General features: G+C 40.8%; 1 protein-coding gene across 8 annotated transcripts in view; it reads left to right on the forward strand.

Annotated features, from left to right (window-relative positions):
• The window catches only part of loxl2a (lysyl oxidase-like 2a), a 27,692-nt gene that overhangs the window by 6,076 nt on the left and 4,576 nt on the right, over window positions 1-17,040 (forward strand). For 7 of the 8 annotated variants that reach the window (XM_020592574.1, XM_020592573.1, XM_020592571.1 and 4 more), the window contains exons 4-10: window positions 5,894-6,102; window positions 8,531-8,747; window positions 10,016-10,199; window positions 11,431-11,582; window positions 11,666-11,833; window positions 14,210-14,375; window positions 15,492-15,732. In XM_020592574.1, coding sequence (XP_020448230.1) covers window positions 5,894-6,102; window positions 8,531-8,747; window positions 10,016-10,199; window positions 11,431-11,582; window positions 11,666-11,833; window positions 14,210-14,375; window positions 15,492-15,732 — 1,337 coding nt within the window. Of the gene's footprint in view, window positions 1-5,893; window positions 6,103-8,530; window positions 8,748-10,015; window positions 10,200-11,430; window positions 11,583-11,665; window positions 11,834-14,209; window positions 14,376-14,677; window positions 14,771-15,491; window positions 15,733-17,040 lie in introns of those variants that run through there. The other variant, XM_020592579.1, reaches the window with a different exon arrangement.

The following is a 17,040-nucleotide window of genomic DNA, read 5'->3' on the forward strand; positions in this document are numbered from 1 at the left end:
AGATTAGGGCATTTAACATACTGTCGGATTATTTTGCTGACAGACAAAGAAGCAGTTGGAAGGTTGGAGGTTAAGTGAAAGGAGAAAAGGCAGGCTAAGTAATGTCTGTCTTTATTGCTGTCTGCTACCGCTCTGCCTCTCATCTTTAAAACCATTATCAGTTGGTTATGCATCTACAGAACTTGCATTCCTGTGTGGCTATATCAGTCATGAATATTGTGGATTATTTTCACATGCAGCATCCAATGGCCCCCCAAAAACATTACACCAACACTCCCTGGCATCTTTTCATCAAGCACAGTTTTGCTTTTAATGTCATTTAAATTTTGTATAATCCAGCACACTTGCTTTATTTATTAGCATGTGTATGTGTCTTACAGAGGTGCGAGTCTCTCAGGCAGTAGGAGGGATTTCATTTGTCGAAAGAGCAGGAAACTGTTTATCATCAATTAGTGGGGACTTGTCAGTTCTACCATGTTCCATTACTTCTTACATGGAATGGCACACAGCACGTGTCATCAGCATCCACAGAATCATTACTGAATATATCTCCTTCAATAGAAGATGCCTGTATTGTAGATGTTGGGTATCATTTAAAGATTAGTATAGTCATGGGTACTCAACAGTGTTCTTTTCCCTGTTTTCCAGAAACCTGGCATTGCTGTGTAGTTGCATAATACACTGGGCATCACAGAAACCTTGAATCACTCTTTTCATGCCTTTTAAATTATTCACAAACCAGTGCAGGTAAAAACAAATAACTTTCAGATAAAGAAATCACCCACTACGGTTTGTACATAATGATAAACTGATCTGGTCTGAGTTCAACTTCTGGAGAAGGTCTTCTTCGTGAGGGGATTTAAAATAAATGGTTGTAGTTCCCCACCAAACCATTCAGCATTTTTAGTCTGGCCAAACCTTGAATCTACACAAAGATGTAAGTGGTTAAAGCCTTTTGATTCTTTGCACATCTAAATATGGCACTTCTCCATGAGGCACGATGGTGTCCCCTTACAAAACGTTCAGTTCCTCACGTCCTCTGCTATCCAGCAAAGGAAATCAGAGCCAAAGTGGGATTTTCTTGTAGTGTGATGTGTGCAAGTGGCTTGTGGGGAGGAGAGTGATCAAAGGGAGAAAAGGTTGTTGGAAAGCTGAAGCGGTATCTCTCTTGTGGATAGCATAGTGGACAGATCCACCAGATGTTCAACACCTGGGTCCCACTGTGGCCTCAGCTCTCCTTTGGGCTGCACACTGCCCAAATTCCTGATTTTATGACTTGCCAGTTGCACATTGTGCCAGCTCGGTTCCTGTGAATTATTGCATGTGCACTGCACAAACACAAAATCTAAGGTGTAGAGATTTCCTATTAAAATGTAAGATAAAAGTACCCATGATTCACTCAAAAAAATATCTCAGATATGTTGGCGTAAGACATTTAATTTATTCCACAATAATAAAACCATTAAATCCACACTTGAGTGCAGTGCTGTTTCATCATCTCTGTATATACCATTGAGCTAAACACAAGGGAATAGTTTGATAAACATGCTCACTTGGTTCTTGCTGAGAGTTGGCTGAAAAGATTGATACCACTCTGGCTGTCATTACAAGCTACAATTATGGGGAATAGGGAAACGGCTACATTAGCCGAGTTGAACTGTAACAATTTGATTACTAATGCCTTTGTAGCGTGCTGATTAACACATTATATCGTGTGTTTTAATATGTACAAAAATTGAAGCATGTCTAACTAGTTTTTGGCTGGGATCGGTGAATTGGCTGTGAAACTCGTGGTGACGACTCAAGGAATAACTGCGTTCAGAGTAGAAATGGTCTAGCAGTTAGCCTTCAGATTGTTGCTTTTACGTTTTTGTTTGATTAAACAACATAAAACATGTCAATTAGAAAACGAAAAATGTGTGTGTGTGTGTGTGTGTGTGTGTGTGTGTGTGTGTGTGTGTTTACCGTTTGGATGAGGCCAGGCTTGCTATTTCCTGTTTTTTCTCTAAGATAAACTAACCATTCATTTCCTGGCTGAAGCTTAATATTTAAAGGTCAGATTTGTATCTGTGGTCTCATCTAACACAACAAGGAAACATAATTGTTTTTTTTTTTTCCTCCCCCAAATTGTCGAATTAGACATTACCTTTAAGTACAGTACAGGTGGAGATATTTGAATGCAGACAATTAAGGCTCATGGTCATTTCTGGATGGTTGTCTCGCTTTTATGTTTTTGCGAGCTGCTATTCCCTCTCACACACCTGTCACATAATCAAGTGTGCAGAGTTTTTGTTAGGGTTTTGTTTCCCCCCCCTAAGAGTGTCTGAATGGGAAATAAATAGTAAAATACCATTAACTTGTAATCTAAACAATATAGCAAACGGTTTGTTTGTTGTTTTGTTTTGTTTTCTGATAGTCAGAAATCAGACTAACCCTGCCAATACATTTCATTTATCAAATAGTGGTCACTTATACATTATTACATTTATGTCCAGTTTAAAAATTGTGTGGATGCATGTAGTAATGAGTCTCTTTCCTTTTTTATTTTTCAGAGCAGTAACCTGTGATAGATATTCAAGATGCAAAGCAAACAGCTGCTTCCCACACACATTTCTTTTACTCAAGTCAGTCAGGCAGACTGGGGGCCAGAGAGGCAGAAAGTGGGGTGGGACATGTGAAAGTCATTTCATAGAGCCTTGTTGTTCTCTTGCTTTTCATGTCAACACTGGTGTGATTATCATTAATACTGTCATGTTTTGTAAGATGGGGGTGGGTGTCAGGGGACACGTGCAGATGAACGTGCGGCAGAGCTGGAAGGCTAAGTAAAATGGAAGAAATGCACAGTAGTGGAAGCATTAGTCAGACACTGGCTAGACGTCTCCTGTTCACACATCTACATTCTGCAGGGGACCCTGTCACCAAAACAGCTGCTCTACAGAAATAGTTAAGTAATGGTCAAAGCTCATTTCAGAAACCAGTACTGCTCGCCCCTTGCAAACAAGAATGTGTGTGTGTGACTATATTCAAACAGGAAAAAACACATGAATGAGTTTCTACAGAGCCACACTCAGGGAGATGAGGTAGTCTTATAGAAATATTCAGTTGGATTCTAACCTCGGTATGACCCGCAATTTGGAAATCCTGCAGGTCATACTCTAAGTATATAAGAAATGTGAAGCTAGCTTAGCATAAAGGCTGGAAATCACTAGCCTGGCTGTGTCCAAATAAACCAGTCTCACTATTTAACACCTTATAGTTGGTTTGTTAAATTTGTACCATACCTTTTGGACAGAGCCAGTCTTTATGCTAACCGAAGCAAAACAGGATTATGCTACGTTTATGTCTGGGTCTGGGGGTGGGGATGCCCAGCTGTGGGATCCGTCTTCTCTTTAGTCTGACACATTCAGACGGGTAGTTTCCGCTCTGAGGTAAATCTAACACTGGTCAGATCCTTCTTGCTTTCCTCTTTTACACTCACATTATGGTCTCTTACCCTTTGTCGTCTGGTACTGTATTTTAGACTTCACACCTGGATTCATTTGGGACTATGACTTTTCCATGTGGTATCATGTGTACTTTAGTTTACTCCTTCATACATATGGTTTGTTTTCTGTTGTAATATGTTTTTATATCTTAAAAATCTCTACATAATTTTCATCTTGCCATTGCCTTGAAGCAAAGTAAGATCCCTGATCATGATCACGTCTCCTCGACTTCTCATCCTGCCAGACATCGATGGAAAACGCTGTCATGCTAGGGCCAGCAGGAACCTTTATGAAAGAGTGGCTTTACCCACTCTAACCAATGTGGGAAGTGGGAGCACTGGGGTCACTGCAGACACAGTCTGACTTTGACTTAGCTGAGGCTGCTCCTGCATTTTAGTCTTCAGAGACCCTGAAGCCTAAACATTCCTGCAGGCTGACGCCATCAGTGGAACCCACCCTGTGGGCAAAGGTTTCATATTTCTGGAAGACCCTGAATGATGGAGGTTGTTGCGGAGTTTAAAAAAAAAAAGGAGCTGACTGTTAAGAAATCAGCCTTTAAACACCACAGTGACCACCATGCAGCTCAGAGTTTTGGCTCTTTTTGACACAACCGGTATAACCTCGCCTCCAGCCAGGAACAAACTGCTGCATGTGGCTGAAGGAGGGAAATGAACAGTGGCTGACTTATTAGGTGACTGTTTCCAAAAGACATCCCTGGAGGTCAAAGGTTACCTTTCCCCCTGATATGGGGTCTTCAAGGCATATGGTGCTAAATGTCAACGATGGGCCACCCAGAGAGGCTCTGTCAACCAACAATTAGTTTCATGGATTACCGTCTTCTTTTTAGTTTCTTCTGTCACTGCTCTGTTTTCTTGTGTGTGTGAAATTAAAGATGTGAGGTGAGAAGTTTGAAAAGACATTTGACCTAGATTCCTTCTGCGCTTGCCTGTAGAAAAGATTGGTGTTTCACCTTCTGTGCTCTACTGGCTCATTTAGCTTCTCAGCTCACTGTTGCAGCAGATAGACAGTGATATATTTCATTTCATGTCAAATATACATTAAATGTTTATCAAGTATGAACCAACAATGAATAATCGGCTTTCCTTTGTGTCGCTTCTCTCAGGAAACCAAAACACTGTTAGCTAGTTCTGACAGAGCTATGCTGACATGTGTGATGCATCTTGTCCACCAACTCCCTATAGGTCTTTAGATCTCAGTTTTAATCTCTCAAGATGCAAAAATGATGTAGGAAAAATTCCCGACCATCAGCCAGTCTGCTACACTTAGACTAGTTTAGACTAGAATTTCAGCTAGAGATCTTTCAAACTGACATAAGCCTGTAGGCAAACTGCCACAATAACTCCTTTGCATTTGCTCACAATACGATCTTCCTTTATGACTCATAGGCTGTATTATATTTCTAAATAACTTGCATAATCTGTTTTTCTTGTCTTTTAGAAAAATTTATATTCCTTTTGTTGATTATGTAAGCATGTGCAATTACAATGTCCCCAAAGTTTATGGAAACTTGTAAGAGGGAATTCAGTAGGATGAATGTAATGTAGCACTGTAGGTTTCCCACATTCATGGGAACACGATTTAGAGGGAATTAGAAATTCTCATCAGATGTATCACTTGAGACACATGATCTCATGTTACAACCTACCAATAATTTGATATTTTCTGTCAACATCTATCATTTTGTCACTTTAAAGATAACATGCCTGTTTTATTTAATGGTAATGCTACCATCAAAATGCTATCATGCGGCGATTGTTAAATATCCCAGTGTAGCTTGGAAGTATGCTTACTGTAATTCGAATTAGCAACTGTTAAGTGTAGCTGAGGCCGATGTAATATTTTGAAGCATTTTGTCATAAAGCAAAGTATTAAACTGAAATTTTGACCAGATGATGGTGCTAGATGATGCATCAATGGATCACCCTGCAGAAGATTTGACTTTTTTTTTTTTTAACCAAATTTTATATCATTCAATCCAAACGTTGTTTTCACCGAAAATCACAAATGCAAAGGTGGAAAAGGACAACGAGCAAAAACCAGAGTAATTAAAATTCATCCTCTGTGCACCATGAACATCTGTCCAAATTGTTATGGCAATCCATCCTAAAGATGTTGAGAGAGTTCAGTCGAGACCAAAGTGGTGACCGACCAACTGATGTTGCCATTCTTAACATTTTTATTGGATAAAGGGGTAAAATGCGCAAAGACTAAAAAAAATCTACTGCAGCTTTAATGATTATTCTGTATCTGAAATGATAAAGATGGCTCTAAAATAATGGAGCACCCTATTAAATAAAACTCTTATCTTCAGCACAGTCATTTCCAGATGAGAAAATATCTACTTTCAGAGAAGAGTGATGTAATGTTGACTCTGTTCTATGTCTTAGGGTTTGACGGTGCAGGTGGAGGATGTGAGGATCAGGGCCACATATTCCCACAGGAAAAGAGTTCCCATCACCGAGGGCTTTTTGGAGGTGAAAGATGGTGGCAGGTGGAGACAGATCTGTAATGAGGAGTGGACAGAAATGAACAGCAGAGTCATCTGTGGCATGCACGGCTTCCCCGGGGAGAAACGCTTTAATACACGACCCTACAAGTGAGTAACTGCTGGGGTCAGAATCAGAATCTGCTTTATTGGCCGGGTGTGTTGGACACATGAGGAATTTGACTCTGGTACTGTACATCGGCTGTCAATGTGCAAACAGTAAACCAGCATAAGGCTGTGTAATATAACAAAAATAAGCAGTATTTACAAGCAACAAAGTGCAAACAATGCAGAATAAGCAGTATGAACAGTAACAATGCAGACAACAAAGGAATGTTCTTTGAAATGAGATAATTAGGGATAAAACAGTACTTAAGAACTAGAGACTCATATGTTCATCAGAGTGACAGCCAGGGGGAAAAAACTGTCCCTGTGCCTGGTTGTCTTGGTGCACAGTGACCTGTAACGCCGTCCAGAGGGGAGAAGTTCAAACAGATTGTGTCCTGGGTGTGAGGGGTCTGCAGTGATCCTCTCCACCCTCCTTTTGACCTGTGCAGTGTACAGGTCCTCCATGGAGGGCAGGCTTGCACCAATGACCTTTTCTGCAGTCCTGACTGTTCGCTGAAGTCTGTCAGCAGTTAAAACACCAATTTGAAAGACTAAAAGTTTATACAGTACATGATTTGAACTCTTAAGATAAGTTAATTACAGCTTACGTTATGGGAACATATTATTGCAGCATGTATAACAAATTCTTTTAATTTCACTTTTGTAAAAAAAAAAAAAGACAACAAAAAACATGCATATTGCAATTGGAGATGGACCTCATACTTATATTTTTCTGAAGAAATATGGCATGAGAGGAAAAACTCAACAATGAGAATCACTGTTAAAACATAAAAGAATATGACTGCACATCCCATTGGATCAAATAAGAAACAAGCCATGCTTCCTTCAGAAATCCTTTTTACTTTTTAACTTCATCCCCTTTGAACAACCAACCCTCTCTCCAGAAAGGGGGATGAGTAGCACACCCACTTAAAAGGAAAGGAAAAAGGAGAAAAAGAAAAAATGTATGTATACCACATACCGTATCTGTACAACACAAACATTCTTTGTGTTCAAAAATTGCACTTCTTAAAAGTACTGGTGTTACTTTGTTTAGGAATGTTGTGCCATACCAAATTGAGGAAATGTTACTTGTCCAAGTTTGTTTACAGTGGTTATGACTCAGCCCTCCATCCATTTTCCACACTGAGATTAAACATGCTTGAGTTTGGAGATTCTTGACAAGAAGCCAAGCACTGCTAGAGGACGTTTTACAGCCCATGGGAAACCACTGAGTACAGGTCACTGTGAAACAGTGGCTCTTTTGGCTACATGCAGTTGTTTCCTTCTGAGCATGCGTGACAATGTGCTGTCCTAACCCTTAATATGTAGATTAACACAAAGCCAGCTGCTTTATAGAGCACCTTGTGTATAAAACCTTTTGTCTGCGAACACTGGAATTGAAGTTCAAAACACAATAGATGCTCACTGCACACTAGAAGGTAATTACACAAGCATGTCTCTACCTCTTGAGTGAGGGACAGAGAATAACATGTTACTCTTAAACAACTCAGCCAGAGGTATATATCCAAGAATCAAACGTTTTTTTAGAAATAAATGTGGGGGGCATATAAAGGAGTGTAGTGTATCTTTTCATCTTAATCTATTCCTTATACACATCCAGCCAGTGTTGGAAGACTCCCAGTACCACAGTTCAACCACAGGGAAATCGAGACCAGGCTGACATAAGAAAGATATTTATTTCTAAATGCTATGAGGCAGTGTGATAGCTCTTTTTTTTTCCAGCTCTTGGCCCTATATGGCAGACACGATCTCATCTGCTGTTTGTACATATGGATGCATTTTAAACCAAGGAAGTGTATGGTGCATAAAACCAGCAATGACATTGTGTTGATGATGATGTGGTCTTGCATGGTTCATAGCTTGAGAGGTTAAATATTACATTCAGTCCTCCTTTTATCCAGAACAACAAAAGTCAGTAACAGAAATAACCAGATTAAAAACTTTCAGTCAAATTTAGCATCACTTCAGAGTTAATGGACAGCGAATTTTTATTTAAACTGATCTGGATTTATATTGTCATCTTTTTTCTTTTTGCAGCATTTTAAGCTAAAAGAAATCAAAGGCTGTAAATTTAGCCCATGCTGGTTTCATTTAATGGTCTGCTTCTTCCACTGCCCAGACATGCCTCAAGGTCCACTGTTAGGTTCTCTGACTTCCATTCAAGTGTGGGGTCACAGGAATGTTAAGGTATTCTCACAACAATACCTCCACTGTGCTTCACAGCACAGGATGGGTCCTCACAAGATAGCTAGCTAACATTTTGACCACAGTTTTATCAGTTTAAAATTGAAACCACAACACAGTGTTTAAAAATTGAGAGGGACTGAAAACTTGATGAAGCCACTGTGTATGTGTTGTACTAAAAAAAAACAAACTATGTTGCCTGTGGCCCTGTTTTGTTTCTTAGATTGCTCGCCAAACGTCGTAAGAAGAACTACTGGGGCTTCTCTGTCAACTGCACAGGTAACGAGGCCAACCTGTCAGATTGTAAACTGGGTCGGGAGATTGAGCTGAAGGGCAACAGCACCTGTGGAAAAGGCATGCCCGTAGTGGTCAGCTGTGTGCCTGGACGTGCATTTGCACCCAGCGTCAGCATTGGCTTCAGGAAGGCATACAGAGTGGAGGTAGGTTAGACTGTAGATGCTTGGTTGTATGTTGGGTCAATGGTCTTTGCAGTCACTGCAAGACAGTCTTGGGAGTGAAATAAAGTATTCTGAGGCCTGCCAGTACTCTACCAATACAATATGTCTTGCTACTGCATTACAACTAGTGTTCTGAGAGTTTTAGGATAAGTAAGATACAGAGGCTGATTGTGCCTACAGGGATCAATAAATTAAAACACGTTAGCACCAACAGTCAGATGATTCCTTTAATCCCTTAGTACAAGTGGATCCTGGCTCATTTTGTGTTTTACTAGAACGGAATCCAGTCATCTAGATCAGAATTCTGCACCAGGTTGGGTACCCAATGGGTAACCCACAAAAAAAAGATGTATAAAGGGTAAAAAAAAAAAAAATCCATTTATATTAGTGCTACAGTGTGTAATTTTTCCCAAATATTCTTGTTCTGTTTTGTGCTAATGTGTCAATGAGCCTGGATGACCAGAGGCTACAACAGCCTCTCTCCACATTAAGACAAGTTTTGGAGCATATTTCTACGACAAAAATATTTGGGGAAAAAGGTTCTACACTGTAGCTTTAAAACAGGAAATTTATGCAGCATTTCATACGAGAGTCCACACTGGATGTTGGTGAATTTTTAAGACTGAGCAGAATCAGTTCTGGGGAGAGTCTGACACTTCAGGAAGGTATGGTACCATATGGCTGATATTAGTCAGTGATTGAAACTCGACACACAGCATATGGTTTATATTTTTATTTGAATTCGACTCTTATCTATAACTTTATCATTAATTTTTAAAAGAAAGGCATGAATGTCCTAGTCTGGTTTCTCCACAAACACAAGGTGTTGCGACATCAATTCCATTACATTATATAACACTTTCAATGTAAATACCGAGTTCAGTGAGTACGTGATACAGTGTCCTCTGGTCTATTCTTGACTCGAGTCCAGTTCTGGATTATGACACTTCCTGCTTAATAATCAAGTGGCCCCTGTAGTCAAGCATCTGGAAACATTTGAATGGATGAGTGCTAAACATCTGTCATGTACACAATGAAATGATCAGTATTCTCTGTCTGCATTGATATTTTTTTATTTTATTTGTCTAGTTACTGTATTACCAATGTGCAAATTATCAGGGTGTTAAAATTAAGTGGTATAACTGTAGCATTTAATAATAATAATAAATAAAAATAAATAAAAGAATTGAAAAGATCATTTGTTGTAATGTTTGCACTGATTTTTAGTTTGTGGTGCATGCTTTCTGTAGCAACCCTTGGTACGATTAAAAGGAGGAGCTATGATAGGCGAGGGGCGAGTGGAGGTCTTGAAGAATGGCGAGTGGGGGACAGTGTGTGATGACAGCTGGAACATTCAAGCTGCCACTGTGGTGTGTCGAGAGCTGGGATTTGGCAGTGCTAAAGAGGCCCTGACCAGTGCCCGACTGGGACAAGGTATGATCTACAGATTAGTCACTCTGTTGCATAGTACATAGTAAAAAAAAATTACAACTCTCACCTGATAGAGGTAGTTTGAAACAGTTCCTACACACATTTAGAAATTAGTTTTAAGATAGCTAACTTTTTTCACATTTAAAGTTCTGTCATCGAACCAAAGTCCTAGCATGATTTAAGCAGAACTCCTTCCCAGCTGTGAAAACGAAAAGTGTGGACTTAAACCTCAGCCTTCCACCTCCACCTTATCTTTGGCTGCTGTATAACCACCTGTTTTTGTCTTGCTTCCATCAGTCTAGACCTTCAGTCAGCATATGAATGTATGGAGTGGCACATTAGTGTTTATACCTTGACCCACAGCCTGATTCTGCAAAATGCAACACACCGCAGCATTATAAGAAGCACATGGTCATTGGAACAGCTGTCCTCTGCTCTGCCTTCTGCACACAGCAGCACCAGAGTGCACAAAATGTTCTGGCAAAGAAAAGAAAACATTTTTTATGGGTTTCAGAGGAAGAATTCAGTGTTGGACTGTGCACAAGGTTGTTTGATGGATTTTTCTGAGGTGACCGCTGGATCCATAAATGACACCACACACAGAGATTTTAATTAACTTTTTCCCCCCCCCCAAAGTCATTGCAGTGACCTAAACAAGAATGTAAATAAATAAATGTAGTAAGATCTTTCTCCACTGGCATTCGGTCTGCCTATGTCTCGAGCTGGAAAGTCTTAGCTCGCACCACTAGAGACAATCTCTGACACGTGGGGGAGAAAACTAGTACTCACTCTTATTATTGTAGAAAGTCCACTACATTGAGATGACTTTTTAATTTAAAATAGATGGAGAGAATTTGTTGGTTTTTTTACAGGTCTCAGCTGTCTTACTTTCATTTGAGAAAGATGATGGCTCATTTTCTTTACACCCCAAATCTAGGGAACAGGAAATCTTTCATCTGTCTTTGGATGGACATGTTGTTCTAACAAAACAAGCAGGGAAGGTTACTGCTGTTATACTCAGAAACAGTGGGTTTTACAGGTGTGTTTCTTAAAATCACTGTGTAATCCAAAGATCACATTGCCTCTTTAAAATAATGGAAACAGATGACATTTCTTCTAAAATTATCTTCTGTTTAAAATGAAAATGATACCAGTTCTCTAGCCTGTCTTGGGCTCAGTAAGTTCAACAGAATGAAAATCATTTAGTGAGCCTGGTGGGATTGTGTCTGTGTAGGGATTGGACCAGTCCACATGAATGAGGTGGAGTGCTCTGGGTTTGAAAAGTCACTGACAGAGTGCCGCTTCAACCGTGATGCCCTCGGCTGCAGTCATGAGGAGGATGCAGCGGTCATATGTAATGTTCCTGCCATGGGCTTCCACAATAGAGTGAGTAGCTCTATCTACTATATTAAACCAAAACTTTAACTTGTATGGCACAGCAAAGCACATCTATGGCTCTCTGTCCCTAGCTTCGGTTAAATGGTGGCCGTAACCCCTATGAGGGCCGTGTGGAGGTCCTGGCAGAGAGGAACGGCTCTCTGGTGTGGGGCACAGTGTGCAGTGACAGCTGGGGGACCATGGAGGCCATGGTGGTGTGCAGACAGTTGGGCTTGGGGTTTGCCAGCCATGCTTTCCAGGTAAGGTCTCTGAAAACAACGTTTCTCTCCACTTCCCATTTTTACGATGAGCTTATCTTTGATGCTTTCAACATAAAGAAGACAGTCTGCACTCATATATAATGTTATAATTCCAGTTTTTTTTGAATATGCTTACAGGTAAGCTACTCACATTTTTTAACCTTTATTTATTCAAGGAAGGTTCACTGAGAGGCCACCTCTATTTTTTCAGGGCTGTTAACATTTATGTTGTATTTCTTTTATCGGAACCTAACAAGCAGTAAACCCCATACTTCAGCCTGCATAACCTCCTGGGTTGATCAGGCCTTCCTGCTTTGTTTTTCCACTGTATTTTCTCTGTGTCAGGTGTCTGTTTAGAAGAGGGAGGAGCTGCTCCCCTCTCACACGCAATCACAGCTGAGCAGATGGAGAACAGACAATGTGGAGGATCACTCCACAGTGCAGCAGTCAGCCATTATGGAGACTGCACAAGTAGTTTTGTCAAACAACAGTTGAACAGACAGACTTGCAGAAATGTGTCATCTGCACCGTTTTGCCTAAACCAACAAATTAAGTTCTTGTTTTATCCTCTAAACCAATGCAGGTGCCTCTTTATACACAGTGCTTGTAATGCTAATGATTGAGATGTGAAGAGCGGACATTTAAACAGTCACAGGCAACTGCCCTGCTCACACGCACCCCCTCCCCCTCGCTTTCCTGGAACTTGATTTTAGTACTACCTCCTGAGGGGTGCTGAAATGTAGCTCCCAGAACTCCCCTCCAGAGTGGGGACACAACAGTGGAAACAAATGCAGAACCCACGTTGAGTGTTACTCAGGTTGACATGTTTCAGTAGGTTTGTATAATGGAAAAATATAATATCTATTTTTTGTCCTCCACAGACATGAGAGGGCCAGAATATTAGGAACACCTCTGAATATAATGTAGTCTGGTACAACACCACCTTTAACTGGGACTTCAATAATAAACATGACTGAATGTAAAGATTTATAAAAATGTCACCAAACACTGAAACATTTTGAGCTTTAAGTTGTTGGATTTGAAAAGTGATAAAGTGTCCGATTGTGGTTGGAAGTAGTTAATTCACTTTATAAAAAGTAATTCTGTGCCAAGTTAAATAATCACTTCAAGATGTCATAGTAACAGTTCTTTGTCACCACATACAAGTTTGACTGTGCAAGAGTTCTCATGTTTAACGGCAGGTTTAGGAATAATAAATGTCTGCTCTTTATCTCAGCAGAGCATTGAATCAATCTCTCCAGAGACTCTTTCCTGTCTGACTTTAAATGCTTTTGCGGGCAAACCCCACCACCAGATGGAACAAATGACACAGTGCTCAAACTATTCTGCTGTGTCTGTCCCTCTCCTGAACCCACCAGGAAGTACTCCCACTTCCATATTATTCAGCTCGGGTTCTTTCTGACGAATCTTCCACTTCCTTGGAAGGAGGTTTCATTGTGGTCTGCAAAGTGATGTAATCAGCCTGAGTCGGGACTGTGAGGACAACCGAGAACCCCTTGTTGTGTGTGTGCTGTATGATATACCCTTTGATTAGATTTGCCTTTGGGGCAACTGGTATACAGTGTTAGCAAATTAAATACAGGGAGAAAATTAAGATAATGTTTTTGTTCCAAACCTTCCTATGGATGTTATTTTCTAAAATGGTTTAAGCAATGTGATCTGCTTGTAGCAACTGACTCAGGTATACATGAATGAAACTATGTAACAGATGGACTCATCATATTTAAAGAGTATTTCAGAAAATACCCTCATTTTTTGCCAGGAGTCACAGTATATTAGAAAATTGATACCACTCTCGTCTGTACACTAGGTCTGAAGTTAAAGCCAGTAGATAATGTTGCATAGCTTAGCACAAAGACTGAAAACAAGGGGAAGCAGACTGAAAGAAACAAAATCCTTCCCATGTACGATGGCACTGCATAGAGGCACAAATCATGGCTAGTTTGCATGTAAATTTTTCATATGGATTAACAAAACAAGATATTGTAATTATCAAGCTTTTAGAGGTGTTGCCAAGCAGATTTTGTTAGCACTGGAGAGAGCCTGGCTTGCTTTCCCTATTGGCAGTCTTTGTGCCAAGCTAAACAAACCATTTGCTAGCTCTAACTTCATATGTTTTGCGTAAATGTGAAAGAGTGAGAATGGCATAAATAAATAAAATGTAATTCCCAGCAAGATAGCAAATATACATCCCAATATTTCAAACTACTCTGTCACAAAAATTAGAATTCTCAAGAAATCACTTATTTTAGCAGGACTTTTCTGTAAATTGACAGTTCGGTCCAAACCAAATGACAGGCAGCTAGAAGGGCTATAGCTGAGTGATACCTTTTGTCTCTGCTTCCTTTTTGTCAGGAAACATGGTATTGGCAAGGAGATTCATCAGCTGATGCCTTGGTGATGAGTGGAGTGAGATGTTCAGGAACTGAGCTGACTCTGGATCAGTGTTTACATCACGGAAAATACATCCACTGTGCCAAAGGAGGTGGACGTTTTGCTGCTGGGGTATCCTGCACTCGGAGTAAGGAGCAATCATTGCTTGCCTGTAGAATTTTATATAGTTTAAAGCACTGGAAGGAAAGTAGATGCCTGAGTGCCAAAAATATGACCCCTGATGAAAGATGCTTTTACATATTTTACATTAAAGCTTAATCTAGATAATACAAATAACATAAAATCAAAAAGAATCATGTAAATCCAAATAAATATGACAATCTAATTAGGAAGTGGTAAATAAAGAGACACCTGTTTACTGTGTGTGGATATCCATCCATTATCTATACTGCTTATTCTAAGGATGGTCACGGGGCCTGGAGCCAATCCCAGCTGACATTGGGCGAGAGGCAGGGTACACCCTGGACAGGTCGTCGGTCTATCACTGCGCCACCATGCCTACCTGTGTGTGGATAATACAGGGTAGGCCACAGAAAAGTAGCCCACCTCTGGTGATGGTATGAGTGAGCAAGTGGATTGTTTTGGAGGCGGGCTAGTTTTCTGTGGGCCACGTGGTGTAAGCATAATATCTCCAACCTGTAACACAGAACATACATTCACACACATTTTTCTATTTTTGCTAAATGAGTATTATAACGAGTGCACTGTATAGAGACTGCTATAAGCAGTTGCCAAATTGTTTTTATTAAAAAGTTGTATTCTTAAATGAGCTGAATGAAATGGACATATGGGGGGTGGCATGGTGATACAGTGGTTAGTGCTGCTGCCTCACAGGATGATGGTTCTGGGTTTGAGTCCAGTCCCTTTTTGTGTGGAGTTTGCATGTTCTCCCTGTGCCTGCGTGGGTTTTCTCTGGGTACTCCAGCATCCTCCCACAGACCTGCAGTTTAGGTTGAGTGGTATCTCTAAATTGCCCCTGAGAGTGAGTGTCCATTTTATGGAACACACAAAAAAAAAAAGAAAAAAATGTTGATGAAATGTATAGAAAATAATCACTGTTGGATACAAACCATTTTTTAAACCAAGTTACTCATCAACATGAAACCAGTCAACATTGATTAGTAGGCCAACATTTCTTTATATAATATTTCATCAAAGACAAACCAGGTGTCATACAGAAAAACCGGGGCAGCTTGAGTTTTGTGATGTGTGCTGACCACTGTGTTCCTTGTTGCTCTCCCAGCGGCCCCAGACTTGGTTCTCAGTGCTCAGGTTGTAGAGCAGACCAGCTACCTGGAAGACAGGCCCATGTACGCACTGCAGTGTGCCCAGGAGGAGAACTGTTTGTCCAGTAGCGCTGACAAAACAGACTCCAGCTCCTACCGCCGCCTTCTTCGCTTCTCCTCCCAGATCCACAACAATGGCTTGGCAGACTTCAGGCCACGGGCAGCACAGCACTCCTGGATTTGGCATGAATGTCACAGGTGACACTTCGAGACCTACAGTTTGTAGTTTACTGCTACTTTATAATCAAAAGAAATATATATACAGTCAGGGAAAAAATTATTTGAACCCCAGCTGATTTTGTTAGTTTGCCCACTAACAAAGAAATGATCAGTCTACAATTTCAATGGTAGGTTTATTTGAACAGTGAGACACACAACAACAACAAAAAAAATCCAGAAAAATGAATTACAAAAAAAGTTGTACATTAATTTGCATTTTCATGAATGAAATAAGTATTTGATCCCTTTGCAAAACGTGCTTCAGTACTTGTTGGCAAAACCTTTGTTAGCAATCACAGAGATCAGACGTTTCTTGTAGTTGGCCACAAGGTTTGCACACATCTCGGGGGGATTTTGACCCACTCCTCTTTGCAGATCCTCTCCAAGTCATTAATGTTTCATGGCTGATGTTTGGCAACTCGAACCTTCAGCTCCCTCCACAGATTTTCTATGGGATTAAGGTCTGGAGACTGACTAGGCCACTCCATGACCTTAATATGTTTCTTCTTGAGCCAATCCTTTGTTGCCTTGGCCGTGTGTTTTGGATCATTGTCATGCTGGAATACCCAACTACGACCCATTTTCAATGCCCTGACTGAGGGAAGGAGGTTCTCACCCAAGATTTGAGTACATGGCCCCATCCATCCTCCCTTTGATGCGGTGCAATTGTCCTGTCCCCTTGGCAAAAAAACACCCCCAAAGCATAATGTTTCCACCTCCATATTTGACGGTGGGGACGGTGTTTTTGGAGTCATAGGCAGCATTCCTCCTCCTCCAAACACGGCGAGTTGATGCCAAAGAGCTCGATTTTGGTCTCATCTGACCACAACACATTCACCCAGTCTTCCTCTGAATCAGTCAGATGTTCAGTGGCAAACTTCAAACGGGCCTGTAGATGTACTTTCTTGAGCAGGGGGACCTTGCGGGCACAGCAGGATTTCAGACCTTCACGGCGTAGTGTGTTACCAACTGTTTTTTGGGTGACTATGGTCACAGCTGCCTTGAGATCATTGACAAGTTCCTCCCGAGTACTTCTGGGCTGATTCCTCACCGTTCTCATAATCATTGAAACGCCACGAGGTGAGATCTTGCATGGAGCAACAGGCCGAGGGAGATTGGCAGTTAATTTATGTTTCTTCCATTTGCGAATAATCGCACCAACTGTTGTCACCTTCTCACCCAGCTGCTTGGCGATGGTCTTGTACCCCATTCCAGCCTTGTGTAGGTCCACAATCTTGTCCCTGACATCCTTGGAAAGCTCTTTGGTCTTGGCCATGGTGAAGAGTT

This window comes from Monopterus albus, unplaced genomic scaffold, assembly GCF_001952655.1.
Source record: "Monopterus albus unplaced genomic scaffold, M_albus_1.0 scaffold18.1, whole genome shotgun sequence".
In the NCBI taxonomy this organism is placed as follows: domain Eukaryota; kingdom Metazoa; phylum Chordata; class Actinopteri; order Synbranchiformes; family Synbranchidae; genus Monopterus; species Monopterus albus.